The 21,126-nt window shown below is 47.3% G+C and overlaps 1 protein-coding gene across 1 annotated transcript in view; it reads left to right on the forward strand.

The window, feature by feature from the left end:
- Positions 1-21,126, forward strand: part of LOC137300960 (multiple epidermal growth factor-like domains protein 6) — a 292,410-nt gene that overhangs the window by 125,799 nt on the left and 145,485 nt on the right. The window contains exon 5 of the mRNA XM_067970253.1: positions 6,841-6,963. Coding sequence (XP_067826354.1) covers positions 6,841-6,963 — 123 coding nt within the window. The remainder of the gene's footprint in view (positions 1-6,840; positions 6,964-21,126) is intronic.

The following is a 21,126-nucleotide window of genomic DNA, read 5'->3' on the forward strand; positions in this document are numbered from 1 at the left end:
GCCGAGGAGCTGGGTGGTGCTGTTGAAGTAAGCTTGGTGCATCCTGTAGATGGTGCGCGCTGGAGCCACACTGCACCATTGGTGGAGGTGGGGGGGGGTATAAGCCCAGTGACAGGGGTACTGATCAGGGGGACTGCTCTATCCTGGATGGCCGATACATGAGCAAGAGAGATGGTTGATGTGACTGCATCCTGCTTAGGGATGGAGATAAACGGACCACTTCAGGTTGAATTGGGTGTAAGTGACTGGACAATACTCAACAATTTTAGCCAACAGCTCCAATTGGAATAATTACTGGTAGAAAACGAGCAGGGTTCCCCCCAGTGGCCCAGTGAGTAACTGCATCACTCGCTATGGTACTGAACCAAAATGAGGAGCGTTTTATTCCAAATAAAGGAAGCTTCGTAGGCCTGAACCCACAACCTCTTGGACTCAGAGGCAAGAACACTACCAACTGAGTGAAGCCGTCACTTCTTCAGTCTTCAACACTCGTGATTCACTCACAAATCCCATGATTTGCAGACTTTATTTTAATGCTTGTGAGACACCTATGAAATTTAAAGAAAGAAAGAAGAACTTACTTTTATACAGCACCTTTCATGACCTCAGGCCATCCCAAAGCGCTTCACAGCCGGTGAAGTACTTTTTGAAGTGTAGTCACTGTTGTAATGTAGGAAACGCAGCAGCCAGTTTGTGCACAGCAAGATCCCACAAACAGCAATGTGATAATGATCAGATGATCTGTTTTAGTGATGTTGGTTGAGGGATAAATATTGGCCAGGACACCAGGGAGAACTGCCCTGCTTTTCTTCGGATCATGCCGTGGGATCTTTTATGTTCATCTGAGAGGGCAGACAGGGCCTTAGTTTAACATCTCATCCAAAAGACAGCACCTCCGATAGTGTAGCACTCCCTCAGTACTACACTGGGAGAGTCAGCCACACCAACCTTCGGACTGAGAGGCAAGAGCACTACCAAATGAGCTGCGGCTGACGCATCCAGTGCATATTAGATCTGGCAAGGCTTAGGATCTGCTCTTTGTCAAACATTCCCACCTTATAACTGAGCAAAACCTCAGGCTGCCTCTCCATCCACACAGTAGTCTTGCTACTGGTGGAATAGTTAAGCTTTTGTTTGCTACATGTCCGCCTGTAATCCTTCCCTTTGTTATTTTAATAAAAAAATGTTAATCCATTTCTTTTAAACAAGTTTATGCCTCCCTTAAATAGCGAAGAGGGGAGTTGAAGGGTTGTGAGATTTTGGTGTGTTCAACCTGTAATAGCTGATATCTCCCACCAGGTGGCTGCAAGCCAGGTAGATTTCATGGAATATTTATTTTCCCTGTAAAACAATGGGAAGTAAAATCCTAGCAGGAAATGTTGGGATTAGCCAGTTGTTCCTTTACACTGTGACCTTCAGTACTTACATATTTGCGAGTATGAGTCACCCTGCATACCCACAGTCGCCAGGTCCCTGACAGGTGATGTGCCAATATTACGCTGCCAGTTTTGTTTGAGCCCGGCTGGTTTTGGTGTTCTCAGTTGTGTCGGGTGAGGATTTGTTTTCTTTATGTCTTTGTATTTCTGTCTCTCTCCCTGTCCCTCTTTCTGCCTTTTTCTCTATCTGCTCTCTCTCTCTTTACGTTGTGCCCGCTCTCCCTGTCTGTCTCCCTCTCGCTCTCTTTTTGTCTATTTTTGTCTTCCATACTCTTTTTTTTTACTCTCTCTTGCACCCTGTGATTCTTATTTCTCTCTATCTATCTCTATCTCCCTCTTGCCCTGTGTCGCTCAACTCTCTCTTGCTCCCTGTCACTTTCATTTCTCTTTTTATCTCTTTGTCCCTGTCTCTTTCTCTCTGTGTCACTCACACCATCTCTCGTTCTCTGCCCCTTATATTTTTCTCTCTTCTTTTTCTCTCTCTCTCCCTCTTTGTTTCTCTCATTCTCTCTGATTCTGCAGCTCATCCCTGGTGCAGGTGCAAGATTGAAAGTGGGAGTTGACTAGAAAGGACCCCAATTGGCCTCACTGCTGGTCGGGGAAAGGACTGTGTGTAATTTACAGTAAATCATTGAGGTGACATAGGGGCACCCTCACTGCTCAATGGTTCAAGGCGGAGGGCGGGGGCATTTGCTGCCACCCTGGGATCGTCACTCGTCCTCCGATATTTTAACAAGGCATCGCTTTCAAGTATCGGTGAAAATACACGAGGCAGTGATGTAACTCCCAAGGCCGCACTGTTTCACCACATGCACTCTCTGGTCCCCTCTATCTGCACAAAAAAACTTGTTTCCCCTTTAAACAAAATCAACTCTGCTCATTTGCTGGACCCCAGTCTCGACTGTTCCACTTGGGGAGATATGACCTCAAAAATTGTATTGAATTGTCCCATCCTTTCCCCCCTCACTCTCTTTCCACCTCTCTCTCTTCCTTTCCCTTTTCTCCTTCCCCCTCCCCTTCTCTCCTTTTCCTCCCTCCTTTCCCCGTTTCTCCTTCTCCCTCCTCTCTCTTTTCCCCTCTCTCCTTTCCCTCTTTCTCTCCTCCCCCTCTCCTTTCCCCTTTCCCCATTTCTCCTTTCCCCTCTTTCTTTTCCCCCTCTCTCCTTCCCCCTCTCTCCTGTCCCCCTTTCTCTCCTCCCCCTGTCCCCCTTTCTCTCCTCCCCCTCTCCTTCCCCCTCTCTCCTTTCCCTCTTTCTCTCCTCCCCCTCTCCTTTCCCCTTTCCCCATTTCTCCTTTCCCCTCCTCTTTCTTTTCCCCCTCTCTCCTTCCCCCTCTCTCCTGTCCCCCTTTCTCACCTCCCCCTGTCCCCCTTTCTCTCCTCCCCCTTTCCTTCCCCCTCTCTCCTGTCCCCCTTTCTCTCCTCCCCCTGTCCCCCTTTCTCTCCTCCCCCTCTCCTTCCCCCTCTCTCCTGTCCCCCTTTCTCTCCTCCCCCTCTCCATTCCCCTCTCTCTCTCTCCCTCACCCTCTCCCCTTTCCCCCTCCTTCCCCCAGCTCTATTCTCCTCTGTGGTGACATGTGTTGGGGGATGATTCCTTGGATGCCAATCAATCTCCATTGTCGTGTCCATTTCTCACGGAACCGAGACAGTGATTGTTAGCCTGGCCACCCCTCTATGGGGGGCATCCCAGCTTTGTCCGACACTGCGACAGCTGCACTTCCATCAGGGGTCAGGAGCTGAACCGCTGGTGAACTTATGGGCACTGAGACCAATGGTTGTGTCTCACTGGCTGTGAGGCTGAGGTCAGTTTAACCCGGGGGTCAAACGTGGTCTGTAGGCCTCAGCTACTCGCTGGATAAACTCACTGATCCAAGCTTGCTGCTCCCTCTGACAGTAAATGCAGTTCCCAGTGTGGTACCAGCCCGCACGGCCTAGGTCAGGGCCCAGGTTCAATTCCTGGCCTACGCTCAGTTGGTTGGTTTTAGCGGCAGTGGGGTTACAGTTAGCCTTAGGGCCCCTGAGCCAGGGACGGAGGGGGGAGAGGGGAAATCAGCCAGGGTTCCCTTTCCTCGATCACTATCCAGTGACTGCAGCGTTTCATTCTTGGGATGTGGGCGGCGCAGGCAAGGCTGGCATTTATTGCCCATCCCTAGTTGCCCTGACAACTGAGTGGCTTAGTAGGCCACTTCAGAGGGCAGTTAAGAGTCAACCACGTTGGTGTGGGGACTGGAGTCACGTATAGGCCCAGACCGGGTAAGGGCGGCAGGTTTCCTTCCGTAAAGGACATTAATGAACCAGTTGGATTTTTACGACAATCTGACAGCTTTGTGGTCAATTTTACTGAATTAAAATTCTCAAACTGCCAGGGTGGGATTTGAACTCACGTTCTCTAGATGGCCAGTAACATAACCACTCCACTACCGTACCCACTGTGTGAGGACAGTGTTAGGCTCAGCTATGATGCCTTCCATGCTCGAATAGCCTTCTGTCTGGGCTCACAGCTGAAGTTACTCGAAGCTGGGCAGCGTCCTTTCCCCTGAGTCACCTTTAGGGCAGAGACTCGAGCAAAATAAGAAGACTTGCATTTACATAGCGTCTTTCACGACCTCAGGACGTCTCAAAGTGCATTACAGCCAATGAAGTACTTTAGGAGTGTAGTCACTGTTGCAATGTAGGAAACGCGGCAGCCAATTTGCGCACAGCAAGATCCCACAAACAGCAATGTGATAATGATCAGATAATCTGCTGTAGTGATCTTGGTTGAGGGATAAATATTGGCCCAGGACACCAGGGAGCACTCCTCTGCTCTTCTACAAAATAATACCACGGGATCTTTTACATCCACCTGAGAGGGCAGATGAGACCTCAGTTTAACATCTCATCAGAAAGATGGCACTTCTGACAGTGTAGTATTCCCTCAGTACTGTACTGGGGAGTGTTGGACTAGATTTCATGCTCAAGTCTCTGGAGTGGGACTCAAACCCACAACCTTCTGACTCAGTGGCGAGAGCATTATCCACTGAGCCACGGCTGTCAGTCTTTGCGCGCAGCGCCTGAGGTAGATCAGCAAGCAGCGGCTTCGAATTATCCACTGATCTCAATACTCCGCTGCAATCTTTGATGCAGCCTGCCAGCTATCAACTTATTAATATCGTTTTTTCACATGGTAATTACGGGCCATGTTACACATTCCAGCCCCTCGCACAGTGATCTATAACAGAGCTGTTCCAGTGACAAGCAGGAAGCCGGGCAGGCTTGTCTTAATAACTGACAGATGTGCTCCCTTGCTTGGCATTTATTCCAGTGAGGTTCTCTCCACCTTCCAGCCCCTGGGTTCATTCATCCTCTCCAGCTGACAGTTTGACACTCTCAGTTGCCCCACCGTAATCAGACCCCCGCAGGGATCATCCATCTTGGCCGAGCTCTGTGTGGCGAAGGGCCACTCCCCCCCCCCCCCCCCCCCCGCAGCCCGTTCCTGTTCACCACGGAGCCTCCATGCTCTGAGATATTGTCTCCTTTTGCAGGAATATCGGACCAAGGAGACCCTGTCCCTTTTGTTCCTGTTAGAAAAATGGAATGTAAATGACTTGTGATACCAAACTGGAGTTGGATTCTGCCTGGTTTGATCATTCCTGGCGCTATCTAGGTCCTTGTCATATGAAACACATTTCCCGTTTGGGAACAGTGTTACTGCCCTGTAGCTCGCAGATGTTTGTAGTTCTTCCTGCGCCCCCCACCTGATTTATTTCCCCTCTTCCTGAAGGTGCTCGGTACAGTTCCCTGCGACTCCACCCCCCTCCCCCCTCCTTCCCCACCCTCCCCCCTCCTTCCCCACCCTCCCCCCTCCTTCCCCCCCTCCCCCTCCCCCTCCCCCCTCCTTCCCCACCATCCCCCTCCCCCCTCCCCCTCCCCCCTCCTTCCCCACCATCCCCCTCCCCCACCCTTCCCCAACATCGTGCCCAAGTGCCCAATTCTCAGACGCGAGCCTAGGAATCAACATGGCCAGGCTGTTCCATCATGGGTGGCATCAGAGCTCCCCCCCCTCCCCCCCCAACTCAATGTCCTCAGCCAAGGCCCACACTCCAGCAGGGGGCAGTAGACAGTGGTCAGGGGTGTCAGTCGTCCTGCCCTAAACAGACCCCCTGTAGCTTTCATCCATCTCAACAGAGATCGACAGTCAGCCTTTGTGCTCCAGGTCAGAAGCAAGCAGCCAGTCTGAATCATACACTGTCTGTCATGCTCGATAACCTGCCGGCTTTTTTCCCTCCTCCTTAGCTTAGGGATGCTGAAGCCAACTCTACTTAGGAACAGTGATTTCCCATTTGCCACAGTTTTGCCCACCCATTTAATCTATCAATGTCCCTTTCTGCTCCCATCTACACTACTTACTGTGCCACCTAACTTAGTGTTGTCAGAAAACTTGGATGTAAGGCTCTCTGTTCCTTCATCTAAGTCATTGGTAAATAGTGAAAAGCTGAGGCCCCTGTACAGATCCCTGGGGGGTAACACTAGTCACATCCTGCCAATTGGAGTACATTCCCATTATCCCTACTCATTGTCTCCTACCTCCTAATCAATTCCCTACTCATGTCACTTGCCTCCAATTCCATGCACTCTCATTTTTGCTAACAGTCTCTCGTGTGGACCCTTATCGAATGCCTTCTGGAAGTCCATGAAAATAACATCCATTGACAACTATGGCACCTCTGTCGCTACCCAAGTTGGCATCTGCTATCTCAGCGCAGAGGAGGGACAGGCCTAGGTCCACGCTGGCTCACTTACACATCGAGCATCACCTCTTTTAGTCTGCTCCGGGCATCTGCCGTGCACAGGGCTTACAGCCTGAGAGAGTCGTAGCTGCGTGTAAAACACCGTACACATCGAACCACCAAATACGTAGTAATATAGGAATTGGCTCAGTGTCAAATTTTGTCTGATAATCGCTCCTGTGAAGCGCTTTGGGATGTTTTACCACGTTAAAAATGCAAGTTGTTGTTGCAGTGACATGATAATCTGTTTTTTAGTGATGTTGGTTGAGGGATAAATATTGGCCAGGACACTGGGGAGAACTCCCCTGCTCTTCTTTGAAATAGCGTCATGGGATATTGTAAATCCACCTGAGTGGGCAGATGGTTCTTTGGTTTAACGTCTCATCCGAAAGACAATACCTCTGACAGTGCAGCACTCCCTCAGCACGGCACTGGAGCGCCCACCTGGATTTTGTGCTCAAGTCTCTAGAGTGGGTCTTGAACCCACGACCTTCTGACTGAGAAACGAGAGGTGGGCTGGGCCACGGTTGACACCTCTGCTCCTTTACCCTTGTGGGTTATGCTTTCTGAGACTATCTCCACTCACCGCCACCTCTGCTCAATGAAATGGATTAAGTGTATGTGTTTTGTTTTTGCAGATGTGAATGAATGTGACAAGGACAATGGCGGCTGTGAGGGTCAATGCTCCAACACCATCGGCAACTTCTACTGCAAGTGCCTCGAAGGCCTGAAGCTGAAGGCTGATGGGAAGACTTGCGGAGGTAGGGCAATGCCCCATTGGGCCTCAGAGCTGTGAGCAATGTGATGTGAACTCTCTGACACCTGCTATTATTGGGAACCAAATAATTTTGTTGGATAGTCGGGATCGCAACATTCCATGGACTAATCCAATTTTACCACTGGCTTTTAGCCGTTTACACTGGAACTGTTTCAAGCTCCCGTTGATCACAATTTGTACGGCAAATGTCCTTGTGCATCGATTTGTGTTACGGGGCACAATCTGCGAGCATTTGCTCCCAGGGTGGACGAGAGTGTGGATTGGAGAATGGGCGCAGAGGTCAGTGCACCTAAACCACACAACCATTAGTTATTATATGGGACAGAGAGACAGAGATGGGTGCTGGGGTTTATGAAACAAGAAGCCTTGTACTCTCCTGTAGTACTGGTGTATAATGTTTGCCTGTAGTACTGGTGTATAATGTTTGCCTGTAGTACTGGTGTATAACGTTTGCCTGTAGTACCGATGTGTGCTGTTTGCCTTTAGTACCGGTGTATAATGTTTGCGTGTAGTACTGGTGTATAATATTTTCCTGTAGTACGGTGGGTGCTGTTTGCCTGTAGTACTGGCATATAATATTCGCCTGTAGTACCGGTTTGTACCGTTTGCCTGTAGTACCAGGTTATTGTTTGCCTGTCGTACTGGTTTGTACTGTTTGCCTGTAGTACTGGTATTTCTGTTTGCCTGTAGTACCGGTGTATAACGTTTGCTGGTTTATAATATTTACCGGTGTGCAATGTGACACCTCCCATTTCGTTTACAACTGCTCAGTGACGCCTCTCATGCCAAAGTACATCATGGACCTGATCCAGGGAATGTTAATGGCAGATTCCAGAGAGTCTGGGCCAAGTTGTTATTGTTTATGGAGTTTGTGAATAATACTTTGTGACATTTCAACTGCAGCTTCTGATAATGTGCCTCTTTACTCTTTGTTTCAGCTGTTTATATTTTCTCTGTAAATATTGCCAGTGTTTTTTTTTATTTGATTCTCTAACGTTTTATCCTACTGGAGGGATAGTTATTTTCTTTTGTGTAATTGTCTGTAACTCTGTAATCAATGAGGTTCCACTTAGGTTTGGCCTGAAGTTCATTCCAACGTCTATCTGGAGGAATAGATGTTAAAAGTTCTATTCTTTACTTACTCGTGCATTTTATTCACAAATCGTCGTCTCTTAATATTTCAGCCCCAGGATTGTTGCAATATTTTTAATGGGTTTTTTGGGTATGTTTGTTTTCAATATCTGATATAAAACATTGAAATGCTTCCTCTGTTTCTTCTTTTTACTTGGGTTCTGTAGTTTTATCTTTTTGTTGATGTGATGGTTCTGGTTCCTGTGCTGGCTCGTGTCTGTCACTAGTCTCTGTTGAGGTTGATGCTCTTGGTTGCCCTGTGGGTTTGTGTCTGTCACTAGTCTCTGTTGATACTGAGGGTCCCAATTGCTCCAGTGGTGAGAGGTAATATAATAACAAGTGCCTAATGCTATCTATACCCCCATTGGTGAGAGCTTGTTTTTATGGGAACAATTATTATCAGAGACACTGAGGTTTATATTGTAACAGATTGATGCTTCACCTAGGCCATAACTGGGTTAATTGACAGACCATAAAGGTTATATTCAGATACAACACCCTGGAATACACATTTTACGACAAAACAGTCTGGTTTAAGTGGGCTTGACACTAACCTGATCAACTAGCTTTCAAACACGGACACACATGAACGGAGCCCAGTTGAGTGAGGTACGGGAGGATATCTGGCGGTTGTGGAATGATATCCAGGAGGAGTCAGCGCCTTCAGGAGAGGAGGGGGGAAGCTGCAAGGGGAATAAAAAGTTTAGATAACACAGAGGATTGCCAATAGATATAGGGGGTCTGGTATAAAGAGCTCCTTTAGTGTTGACATAGATAAGTTAGTTTCATTCTTGTATTTTCATGAGAAGGAGGAAAAGAACAAAAATGCCTTCATTATCATAGTAGGTACTGCACAGGAAGAGGCCATTCAGCCCATCATGCTAGTGCTGGCTCTTTGAAAGAGCTATTCAATTAGTCCTGTTCCCCTGTTCTTTCCCCGAAAGCCCTGCAATTTTTTTCCCTTCAAGTATTTATCCAATTCCCTTTTGAAAGTTACTATTGAATCTGCAGTGCATTCCAGATCATAACAACTCGCTGCGTAAAAAAATGTCTCCTCATGTCGCCTCTCGCTCTTTGTAAAGAGACACTGGAGAAACAAATACATAGCAGAGTCTGACAGAGTCTACCTGTTTGTTCCAATAGGTGGGGAAGGTCTGATTGTGTTGACGGGTATTGGTGAAGGGTCAAAGCTTGTAGTGCAGGACACCAGCAGGGTTGAAAAGAGTAAAAGAGAAATTTTGTAAATCAGGAAGTGGTGATTAGGTGTCAGCTGTGGCCCAGTGGATAGCACCTTTGTCTCTGAGCATCACAGGGTTGTAAGTTCAAACCCCACTCCAGAGACTTGAGTCCACAATCTAACTTGTCACTTCAGTGCAATACTGAGGGAGGGCTGCACTGTCTTTTAGATGAGATGTTAAACCTATCTGCCTGTTCAGGTGGACATAAAAAAATCCCATGGCAGTATTTGAAAGAGAGTAGGATTTTCTCCTGGTGTTATTCCTCGCTCAAACAATGCTCCCAAAAATGGATTATCTGGTCATCCATTCATCCCCTGTTTGTGGGATCTTGCTCTGTCTAAATTGCCTGCATAACAGCAGTGACTGCCCTTCAAAAGTAGTCCATTGGCCGTAAAGCTTCTTGGGACGTTTTACTACGTTTTAAGGTGCTATATAAATGCAACTTGTTGTTGTTGTTGCCCTGAGGACGTGATAAGGCGCTATATAAATGCAAGCTTGCTCTTTCTTTCTTTTTTCCACACTATTCACCTGAGGAAGGAGGAAGCCTCCGAAAGCTTGTGGAATTTAAAATAAATTTGTTGGACTATAACTTGGCGTTGTAAAATTGTTTACAATTGTCAACCCCAGTCCATCACCGGCATCTCCACATCATGGCTTTCTTTCTAGGTGACGACAATTTTTTTTTGTTTTAAAAGCTGTAAGGAAGAAAGGAAGACTGAGGGAGGTATGGAGTTCCACAACTTTGAGGTCCTGCGATGGAATGAGTTATATAGTAGGGGACAGTGCCCTGAGTCTTGATTCTGAGTTTAGGAGGAAGATGAGAAGGACACTCAGAGAAGCAGTGGTCCCAGTAGTATTGACAAAACAGAGAGGTGTTGCCACGGAGAGAGAGATGAAGGAGCACTTCCTATCAGACAGCCGGCTTATTCTTGTGTCCATTGCGGAAGAGAGAGAGAGTTGGGTTAGAAGCACAGCCCAGATATGGGGGTATGTATTAGGGTCACCAACCCTCCGGTATGGCCCTGGAGTCTCCAAGAATTAAAGTTTGATCTTCAGGACACTGCTATGAGCAAACCTGGGAGAAACATTATCGAGAGCCTTAAAAAATAGTGTTTTTTAAACATTTCTTTGAACACTTTTGTTTATTAGTTATAAAAATGTTGGATGAGGGAAAAAATGCTGTTTGGCTGACAGTCAAGAATCATCCATTTGGGTAATGAAGAGCCTATTCGCTTTTCGATTGGCCGTGGGAAGGCGGGGCTCTGTGAGGATGGACATGTCGGGCAACCAATGGCGGGAGTGTGGGGGTGGGGCAATTGGAGGCAGGAAGTCATGTGATGAAACCTCCAGGAATACGTCCAACCAGAGTTGGCAACCCTGGTCTGTATTCAAGTCTTGCACGGACATGGGCTTTGTTAAAAGTTAAGAGCTGTTGAACAGAACAGAAGTGTTTGGCACAAAAGGGGAAACTGAGCTTCTTGGAGGCTGATTTAGATCTGGAGGAGAAGTGGGAGTTCCATTTAAGGACAGGGGATAAAGCGAGGCCAAGAATGTTAATAGATGAAGCTAGATTTGGAAGATAATTGAATAAGGATGACATGTAATTGGGTAACGTTGGTACTTATAATAATGATAACTTATTGTGTATGGTATGCATTACTAAAGGACAAACAGAAAAATGCACCAAGTTGTCACATATTGTATTGATATAAAAAGTTATACTGTAGATAAATAAAATGTAATTAAGTTAGCAGCTATCTAATGGGTAATTACTTGCAGTTTCTGGTCTTTATTCCAACACTGAGGCTCCTGTTTAAAGATTGCAAACACTGCCTGTACATGGCTCTCCTGAGGGACCGGTGCAGTATAACTGTCGTAATCTGCCTGTACGGCACACTACTTAAAATGGTGGCTGTGTTCCCGTGGTGACCGAGTCCAGAAGCCTACAAACCGCATGTGCAGGCCTTGAGTCCTGGTATTCCGGACCTCCGAGCCCAGGCAGCTCGATTTAGTTTGTGTTTATGTTTGTCACTTGCTGATTTGTCCGGTTTGAATTTTGTGCGATTGGAGTTTTAGAAAGGCCTGTTCTTAGTGCTGTTACCTCATAGGTGGACAAATCCTAACTCAGAACACTAGAATCTGTTGGTATCAGCGAACTTGAAGTGTATGCAGATTAACGGTGACAAACTTAATTTTGTTACGTGCCCCCTCGAGGCTCCAGGTGTCACATGTGGCTCAGTGGGTATCAATCACTCTCGCTTCAGAGTCAGAAGGTTGTGGGTTCAAGTCCTACTCCAGAGACTTGAGCATAAAATCCAGGCTGACACTCCCAGTGCAGTACTGTGGGAGCGCTGCACTGTCAGAGGTGTCATCTTTCAGATGGGACGCCAAAGCAAGGCCCCGTCTGCCCTCTCAGTGGGACATAAAAGATACCATTGCACTATTTTGAAGACTAGCAGGGGAGCTCTCCCGGTGTCCCGGACAATATTTATCCCTCAACCAAAATCTCTAAAAACAGATTATCACATTGCTTTTTATGGGATCTTGCTGTGCTCAAATTGGCTGCTGCGTTTCCTACATTACAACAGTGACTACACTTCAAAAAGTACTTTGTTGGCTATAAAACGCTTTGGGACGTCCTGAGGTCATGAAAGGTGCTATATAAATGCAAGTTCGTTCTTCTATTCTGTGATGAGTGTGACTGTGCTGCTGAGTGTTACTGGTGGTTCCAGCCTGGGCTGTAACCACAGGCCAGGCCGCTGCGATGGATTCTTTCAGTAGTAAGATTCATTGTCGCAGTGGACATTATGCTGGCTGTAATTCATGCATCTTTGTCAGCGAACTTTCTGATCCCTGTAGATTTTCATGCAAAGGTCTCTTCCTGCTTTCAGCAGCCATTTCCAGGGGGAAGGCCTGTATGTTTTGACATGCGTTACTTAAAGAAATATTGTCCTTTAGTTTGATTTCTCCCCCCCCCGCCGACAACTTCCCGGTATGTTTTCTGACCATCCTCTCCGGAAGGTTCTGACTGGTCTCCCGTCTGGTCCCAGTGCCTCTGGCCAGCCTCCAGTTCCTCGTTCAAACGGCCACTCGTCGGGCCAGATTTTAAAGGGATGAAGCATGTGAGCTCCGAAGCTAGCAGCAAACCCGGGGAGTCAGGAGACGTGGACACCAGGCCCATCTTAATGGCCGTTTCCATAACTTCTCTTCGACTCCCAAGAATTCGAGTGGCAGGAGGCTGCAGCCAGGGATCTTGCAGGAGCCGTCCCCGGGAGTCAGGTAAGTTGGGTGGTGTGGGGGGAGCTCTGGACACGATCGGGGGGAGCCTGGGGTAAAGGAGGCCCAAGGCTTCTTTTTCCTTGCTTTCTGTCAAATGCGTTGGGACGTTCTCAGCGTCGAAGGCTCTGTATAAAGTGCAACAGTCCGTGTTGTTTTCACGGGCCATGGACGGAACCTGGGACCTCCCTATTCTACTTGGCTCCTACTCCACACCAAGCCAGGTGCTGACCCAGCCAGCATTCACGTAATTACCGAAAAACCCCAACTCATTGGCCTGGAAAATCCCGGGGCCCTGATTCACTGGCGTGAGTTTGGCGGAGCGCAACTCCTGCTCGCCTCGTCCAGATCCAAAAAGCCGGGCCCAAATTCCGCGCGGGGGGTCATCAGTGTACGCCGGGGCAGGCTGCCCGCTCCTGCAAGGCTGAGGCCTTTCAAAGGTGTGAAGGCAGGAGTTTCCTGGGGAAGGCCAGGAACTCTGCCGGACTTGCCCCCTCCCCCCTGCCTTGAGGTGGTTGGGGTGTGAGGGGAGGGGGGGGCGGAAGATTGTCCCTTGGCCTGACCGCCGTTTAAAGATCCTGGTCAAATGGGGTGGAACTGTGGCAAAACTGGGATCTGGCTTGTGTTCCAGGCCCCCTCCCCCCCTGTAATGTGACAGTTTGGGTTCCGCCAGGACCACTCGGCTCCAGACCTCATTACAGCCTTGGTCCAAACATGGACAAAAGAGCTGAATTCCAGAGGTGAGGTGAGAGTGACTGCCCTTGACATCAAGGCAGCATTTGACCGAGTGTGGCACCAAGGATCCCCAGTAAAATTGAAGTCAATGGGAATCAGGGGGAAAACTCTCAAATGGCTGGAGTCATACCTAGCACAAAGGAAGATGGTAGTGGTTGTTGGAGGCCAATCATCTCAGCCCCAGGGCATTGCTGCAGGAGTTCCTCAGGGCAGTGTCCTAGGCCCAACCATCTTCAGCTGCTTCATCAATGACCTTCCCTCCATCATAAGGTCAGAAATGGGGATGTTCGCTGATGACTGCACAGTGTTCAGTTCCATTCACAACCCCTCAGATAATGAAGCAGTCCGAGCCTGCATGCAGCAAGACCTGGACAACATCCAGGCTTGGGCTCATAAGTGGCAAGTTACATTCGCGCCAGATAAGTGCCAGGCAATGACCATCTCCAACAAGAGAGAGTCTAACCACCTCCCCTTGACATTCAACGGCATTACCATCGCCGAATCCCCCACCATCAACATCCTGAGGGTCACCATTGACCAGAAACTTAACTGGACCAGCCATATAAATACTGTGGCTACGAGAGCAGGTCAGAGGCTGGGTATTCTGCGGCGAGTGACTCACCTCCTGACTCCCCAAAGCCTTTCCACCATCTACAAGGCACAAGTCAGGAGTGTGATGGAATACTCTCCACTTGCCTGGATGAGTGCAGCTCCAACAACACTCAAGAAGCTCGACACCATCCAAGATAAAGCAGCCCGCTTGATTGGCACCCCATCCACCACCCTAAACATTCACTCCCTTCACCACCGGCGCACTGTGGCTGCAGTGTGCACCATCCATAGGATGCACTGCAGCAACTCGCCAAGGCTTCTTCGACAGCACCTCCCAAACCCGCGACCTCTACCACCTAGAAGGACAAGAGCAGCATGTGCATAGGAACAACACCACCTGCACGTTCCCCTCCAAGTCACACACCATCCCGACTTGGAAATATATCGCCGTTCCTTCATTGTCGCTGGGTCAAAATCCTGGAACTCCCTTCCTAACAGCACTGTGGGAGAACCGTCACCACACGGACTGCAGCGGTTCAAGAAGGCGGCTCACCACCACCTTCTCGAGGGCAATTAGGGATGGGCAATAAATGCTGGCCTCGCCAGCGACGCCCACATCCCGTGAACAAATAAAAAAAAATACACTCTCTCCAGTCCTAGGACTTTTGTTCGACACGGGTATCAAGGTCTATGGAGCTAAGATGGGTAAATGGATAGTCTAGGCTTGCATTCCCTCGAGTATAGAAGATTAAGGAGTGATCTAATTGAGGTATTTAAGATGATTAAAGGATTTGATAGGGTAGATAGAGAGAAACTATTTCCTCTGGTGGGGGGAGTCCAGAACAAAGGGCATAACCTTAAAATTAGAGCCAGGCTGTTCAGAGGTGATGTCAGGAAGCATTTCTTCACACACAGGGTAGTGGAAATTTGGAACTCTTTTTTTTCCCCCCCCAAATGTTGAGACTGGGGGTCAGTTGAAAATGTCAAAACTGAGATTGATAGATTTTTGTTAGACAAAGGGTATTAAGGGTTACGGAACCAAGGAGTTAAGATACAGATCAGCCATGATCTAATTGAATGGCTGAACAGGCTCGAGGGGCTGAATGGCTGCCTCCTGTTCCTATGTTGCAGTCCTAGGGAGCTTGGGGTCACTGTGTTCAATGACCATGGAATGGAGGCATCGTTAGGTAAACAGGATGCCCAACAGTAACCTGCTCCCCTGACTGTCTTCATCTGGCTCTCCTGGTGCAAAGCTTGTTGCTGAAATATAGCACGTTGTGAGACTTTAATGATTTTGTCGCAAAGTGAACAGTAGAGGGAAATGCAAAGGGATTTTTAATCTCTCGAATTCCTCTGAAATATGTAAGAAAGCAAAACGCAAATGTCTCGCAGTGGGCCCTGCACAAACACACAGCCCTAAAGAAAGCAGACCCTACCTACAGAGGTCAAGGGTTGCTCTGGGATTAAGTGGATAATGTGTGTTGATGTATGGGAGCTGGGAGCCTCAGTTTAATTTCATGCTGGTTTGATTAACAAGGTAAAATAAGTTGCTGGCAAGGAGCCAGGAAATGAAAGACAATGAAATGTGTTTTTTTTCTCTTTCACCTCAGACTGCATTTGAGTTTTATGAACCGAACGGGTGTCAGTCTAGTGTCGGCTATTAATTTTGCTCCACTAGACCAAAGATTAAATGCACAGTGTTCCCATTGTGTGAGCTGCCCAACTGACCCAGTCTAGAGATTGGCCTTCAGAAATGTCAGCAGTTTTGTTGGAGAACCTTTGTGCGCGTGCTGACTGTTGGGTTTGTACCCTGCTTGTACCACACAGGTCGGCCTATTATTTGCAGTGGACCATTTTTCAAATTAAGGCTCATTTGTGACTCCTGAGATTGTGTAATGCATGACATAACCCTCGTACGACACAATGCCAATACTGTTTTAAGCTGTACCCTTCACACCCAGTAGAATCGATGTGGTGAAGAAATAGGCTTCTTTCGCTCTTGTGTCCACCAATCCCCCTTCATCCTTGTCTCTGTTTCTTTGCCTCTGTCTGCTTTCTGTATTTCTCTTGTTTGTGCCTCTCCCTTTTCTGTCTGTGATGCTTCCATTTGTCTCTCACTCCGTGTGTTTCTCTGTCATTCTTTGTGTTTGCCTGGCTGGGGCCCAGTGCAAAGGTTTGGTTTGGGGCCCCTACATTTTACCCTCGCACTGCGCTCTCCTCTTCTGCTGGAACACATGTCGCTCTTGCACCTCACGCTTTGGACCACCACCAATTGAAGCTCAAAGACAGACTGACCCACTGACTAAGGAAGCTCCGCCTCCATCTCCAGCCATCCAATATCAATCCTGGCAGTTTGCTCCGCCTCCTGATTCTCCACACAGACTCTCAGTTCTAACACTGCCCCGGCCTTTCTGTCCCTCACTCTGCCTCTGTGTTTCTCTGTCTCTCTTTGAAAGAAAGAGTCTTTTGCATTTATACAGCATCTTTCATGACCTCAGGACGTCCCAAAGTATTTCACAGCCAATGAAGCACTTTTGAAGTGTAGTCACTGTTGTAATACAGGGAAACAACAGCAGCCAATTTGTGCACAGTAAACAGGTAATGACCAAATCATCTGTTTATAGTGATGTTGGTTGAGGGATAAATATTGGCCAGGACAATGAGAATGCCTCTCCTGAGAGGGCAGACAGAGCCTCGGTTTAATGTCTCATCCGAAACACAGCACCTCACTGGAGTGTCAGCGTAAATTTTATGCTCAAGTTCCTGGAGTGGGATTCGAACCTATAACCTTCTGACTCAGAGATGAGAGTGCTACCCACTGAGCCACAGCTGACACTTTGTGCTCACTCTGTATGTTGCCTCTCTGCCTCTCATTTTGTCCCTGTGTTCCTCTGCCTCTCTCTGCACTATTGCCTTATGTCCCTCTGCTTTTTGGTCTGTGTTTCTCTATCTCTCTGTTTATGCCCCTCTGTCTGATGGTGCTGGGTCTCTGTCTATCAGTCTCAGCCCTTATTTGTGCATTTCACCTTTACCTTGTGTCTAATGTACTGCGGTTACCCTTCTAAAACATACAAACATACGGAAATGAAGAGCAGGAAAATACCAGCTGGTCCACCAAGCCTGGCCCACATTCGTGAAGGTTGGCAAACTTGTCTAGACACTTCCTACTCCCGTCTAATCTCATGGAAGAGGCAAAAATCCCAGGGCCAATAATGGGGAAAAAAACCCTGGGAAAGTCCTCTCCGACTCCCTCTGAATTGAGGAGCAAGATAGGCTGAATGGCTTCCCTCATTTATAGTAATTGTATGAATCGGGTGCCCCAAACCCATATCCATCTATCTTGTTATTGCTGAGGCCAGTATGGGACAACAGCGACAGTGAAACAGTCTATGGTTTGTACGTCCATTGAGACATCATAATATATGATCTGTGTGCTGTAAAGTAACTGTAAGTGCGCACTCCAGTATGGAGGAACAGCGGGGTTCCTTCATCCTGACATGTGGTCTCTCGGAAACTATTTTTGCAGATGCAGTGATGTTGAATGCGAAACACATCTTTTAGTGCCAGAAAGGTTAGTTAGGAATTTTTATGTGGATGAGTAGAGGGATCAGTTGATGCTAGCTCAATTGTTAATTTTAAATCTGAGATTGATAGATTTTTGTTAACCGAAGGTATTAAGGGATATGGGGCTAAGGCGGGTATATGGAGTTAGGTCACAGATCAGCCTTGATCTCATTGAATGGCAGAACAGGCTCAAGGGGCTAAATGGCCTCCTCCTGTTCCTATGATCAGCGGTCGAAAGAGAGAAAAAGGCTTGCGTTTATGTATAAACTTAGCACGTTTCTCAGACATCTCAAAGTGTGTTCACGTGCACTGACTTACCGAAAAATGCATTGGCTGTTGTTACGCCAACAAGCATGGCAGCCATTTTTTTCCAAAGTGACATAACACAAACAGCGATGAGATAGAATGACCAGTTAATCTATTTTTGATTATGTTGGTTGAGGGAGGAATGTTGGCCAAGACACCAGTAAAACTCTCTACTCTTCTTTGAATAGTGCCCTGGGATCTTTAACATCCACCTGAACAGGCAGCCAGGGACTCAGTTCTGCTCTGAAACGCCAAGATTATCAGCTCAAATCCTAAAGTGGGGGGTGGGGGGGCAACTGATAACCTCTGACCCCGGGAGTGTCACCAACTGAACCAAACTAGAATTCACGGAAGACCTTTGAGTTGACGAGCAGGATGTTAATCAGGAGGCAAACAGAAAAGAAATGTGGGACAAACCATCAAATAGACACTTATTGCAGAGATCTCTTACCAGTGCTATTGTCAAGTTTGAATTTGATAAGAATTCCTTCATTTAAGGTGTTCATTTTACAGATAATTTCACTCCCAACGTTAAGAGTTAATTACAAGGCAGGCTTGCCCATGGGCTGTCTGCTAAAAGCATTGCAACATCTCTCAGCCACTTCAAAGCAGCTTGTAAACTGAGAGAGAATGGACTGGAGCCAGACTGAGTGTGAGTTCTATCGCTGCCTCACACTCACATCTCTACCAAATTCTGCTTTTCTTTCTCTGCGGTTCTCCCATTTTCCTTTCCTTAGTGTCCTGTCGCTGTGCAGCGTGCTTGTCACCTGGTAATATAGTGCCCGTCAGGACTCGGCTCTCATGCACTGTTATGTCCTTTCCCCCTCCCTCTCTCCCCCCCCCCCCCACCCCCCCAGCCCTGAACACATGCGTGTGCACACACATGTCCATGAGCACACTTATGTCAACCTCAGCTTAATGTACAAACCTTAATTTAAATCCTTTGCTCCCCTGCCACCAATCCATTCCACTCTTGATAGCACTTAGTCATGCTGGGGTATGGTTCCACAGGGCACTGGCTGCACTCCAAATGGTCATTATCCGGGTATGAATCTAGACAGATCCTGTCTAGATTTGCTGTTTGAACTTGGGGTGGGGGGGAGGGGGTGGGGGGCATCCCAGCCAAACAGATCTTGTCATTACCTGGCCCTCAGGAGTCACTGTTTAACTACGACAAGTGCCACTTTGTAGCCCATTGCAAGTTGGGTTGGAATCTGGGACCTGCTGGTCTGTTTGGCTTCTTCATCACGTGGTACATTTACTGGCTACATTGGGGGTTTGTTGGTCACAGTGACCCACCTATAAATACTCGCAATACACAACTGCCGTGTTTATACATTTTCTTTCTAGGTTTTGTAGTTTTGAAAAACTCTCCTTCCCTGTCCTAAGATCTTACTTCTCCATCTCTCACTTTCTGTTCTCCCGTTTGGACACTGTTTTGCATTCATGCAGTTGAGTTCGTCAGTTGATTTTTGTGGGAAACATGGAGAGGTTCAGGAAAACAGCAGGGATAATAGTAACCTTTGAGAAATAAGCTGGGAATGGGGCTGGATTGTAGCAGGTTTAGCAGGGATCGCTGTCAGCTTGGCACAGTTGGTAGCACTCTAGCCTCTGAGTCCAAAGGTCGTTGGGTCAAGCCCCAGTCCAGAGACTTGAGCACATCATCCAGGCTGATACTCCAGTGCAGTACTGAGGGAGTGCTGCACTGTCAGAGGTGCCATCACTGGGATCAGATGCTAAACTGAAGCTCCAGGCTGGACATTAAAGATCCCTGGCGCTATTTGAAAAAGAACAGGGAGCTTTCCTGGCCAATTGGGTTTTCCCCTCAGCGAACTGTTCGTCCTTGATGTTTTGTGAGCACAAAATGGCTGCTGCATTTGCCGACTGTACTTCACATAATTTATTGTGAGCAAGCTACTTCGAGATGCGATAAGGCCTTACATATATTTCTTTCATTACCGTGGAACGCAAGTCAAAAGAAGGAAGTCAGAGGTGGACAATTTAACTGAGGAATGATGTCTCAGACAGGGAAGGAAACCATGCGACTGAAACTTAAAACATACCTACTTGAGACAGAGTTGTGGACCTTGGCAAAAGGAATGAGACAGAAAGAGAAGATGGAATGGGCAAGAGTTGAGTCTTACATGAGAGGTCAGTTGCGAGATTACAGCCCCCAGACGCTGAATTTTTTGAATCCCATGATCATTTTAAACACCTGGATTAGATCACCCCTCAACCTGCTAAACTCCAGGGAATAGGAGCCTGCCTCTAATATATATAAAATGGAAAACCCATTACCATGTATTAGAGCCTCCAAATCAGGCTAATGAGAAATCTACACCGGTAGGGTTTGCCCGATATAGAGGGCACACAATCTCCCTGTAGGGACACTCCCCACTCACTTAAGTCCAGAGAGCTTAGGTGCAGGTTGGCAGTGCCAAGGTTTAGGGACCTCCTATGTGTCCGTGGGTACTGCTGGAGATTAACCAACTAAAACCGCATAACTATCCAACACAGAGCAATGATTAGCTTTCTGTTGAGTGCCCAGCCCATGCCACCCTGCCCATTAGGGCATGGGTTAGCAGGGTTGCCTGGAGCTGAGTGGGAACAATCCCAGCCCCCAGTGATAGGCCTACTCCACCAGGTTCAATTAGTGAGCCAGGCTGGTATTAAATTCGGGAGACTATTACTAAATTGGCAAATGGTAGATTGGAAATAATTAGACTGTGGTTGTGTCGAGAGATTTTTTTTTTGTTTAAAGGTTTAGGAGAGAATGTTCTACTCACAATAATTATAAAACCAATAATTCAAAGACCATGCAAAGTCCTGATATTTCTTCTCTCATTTACTTTAAGAGGATCTCTTCAGGTTTAGGGGATCAGCTTTAGGCTCGGAAAATTTAGGCCAAGTTCAACGGAATGGGTAGGAGACAAGTTTGTGACAGCAATAATAATTTCAGAGGCAATTATTTTGATAGCTCTGCTCTGTAACCCATTTAATGACAATCATAAATTGTTCTGGCCTAATTTGGGATGACGTGGAGTTATAAAAGTTTCACAATAGTCCCTTTGATGTGTTTGCTTTGAATAACTGGCAGGCGGTTAACATTAACATCCCATCATGAGCAGGGACTCAGGGCTTCGAGCCCTGAGCTGGGATGTTTAAAGACTGAATTTCTGAAAGGAGACACCGAGTAGGAAGTTTCTCAAGAGCAGTAGAAAGAATGAATTTAAAAGCTATTATAGTCTTTGGAGGCAGATAGTATAAAACAGAAAATTACTAATAAAACAACACCAACAAGTTCATTCGTGGCTTCAGCATGTCATGTAGTTCAATCATATAAA

The sequence above is a fragment of the Heptranchias perlo genome, chromosome 32, assembly GCF_035084215.1.
Source record: "Heptranchias perlo isolate sHepPer1 chromosome 32, sHepPer1.hap1, whole genome shotgun sequence".
Lineage (NCBI taxonomy): Eukaryota > Metazoa > Chordata > Chondrichthyes > Hexanchiformes > Hexanchidae > Heptranchias > Heptranchias perlo.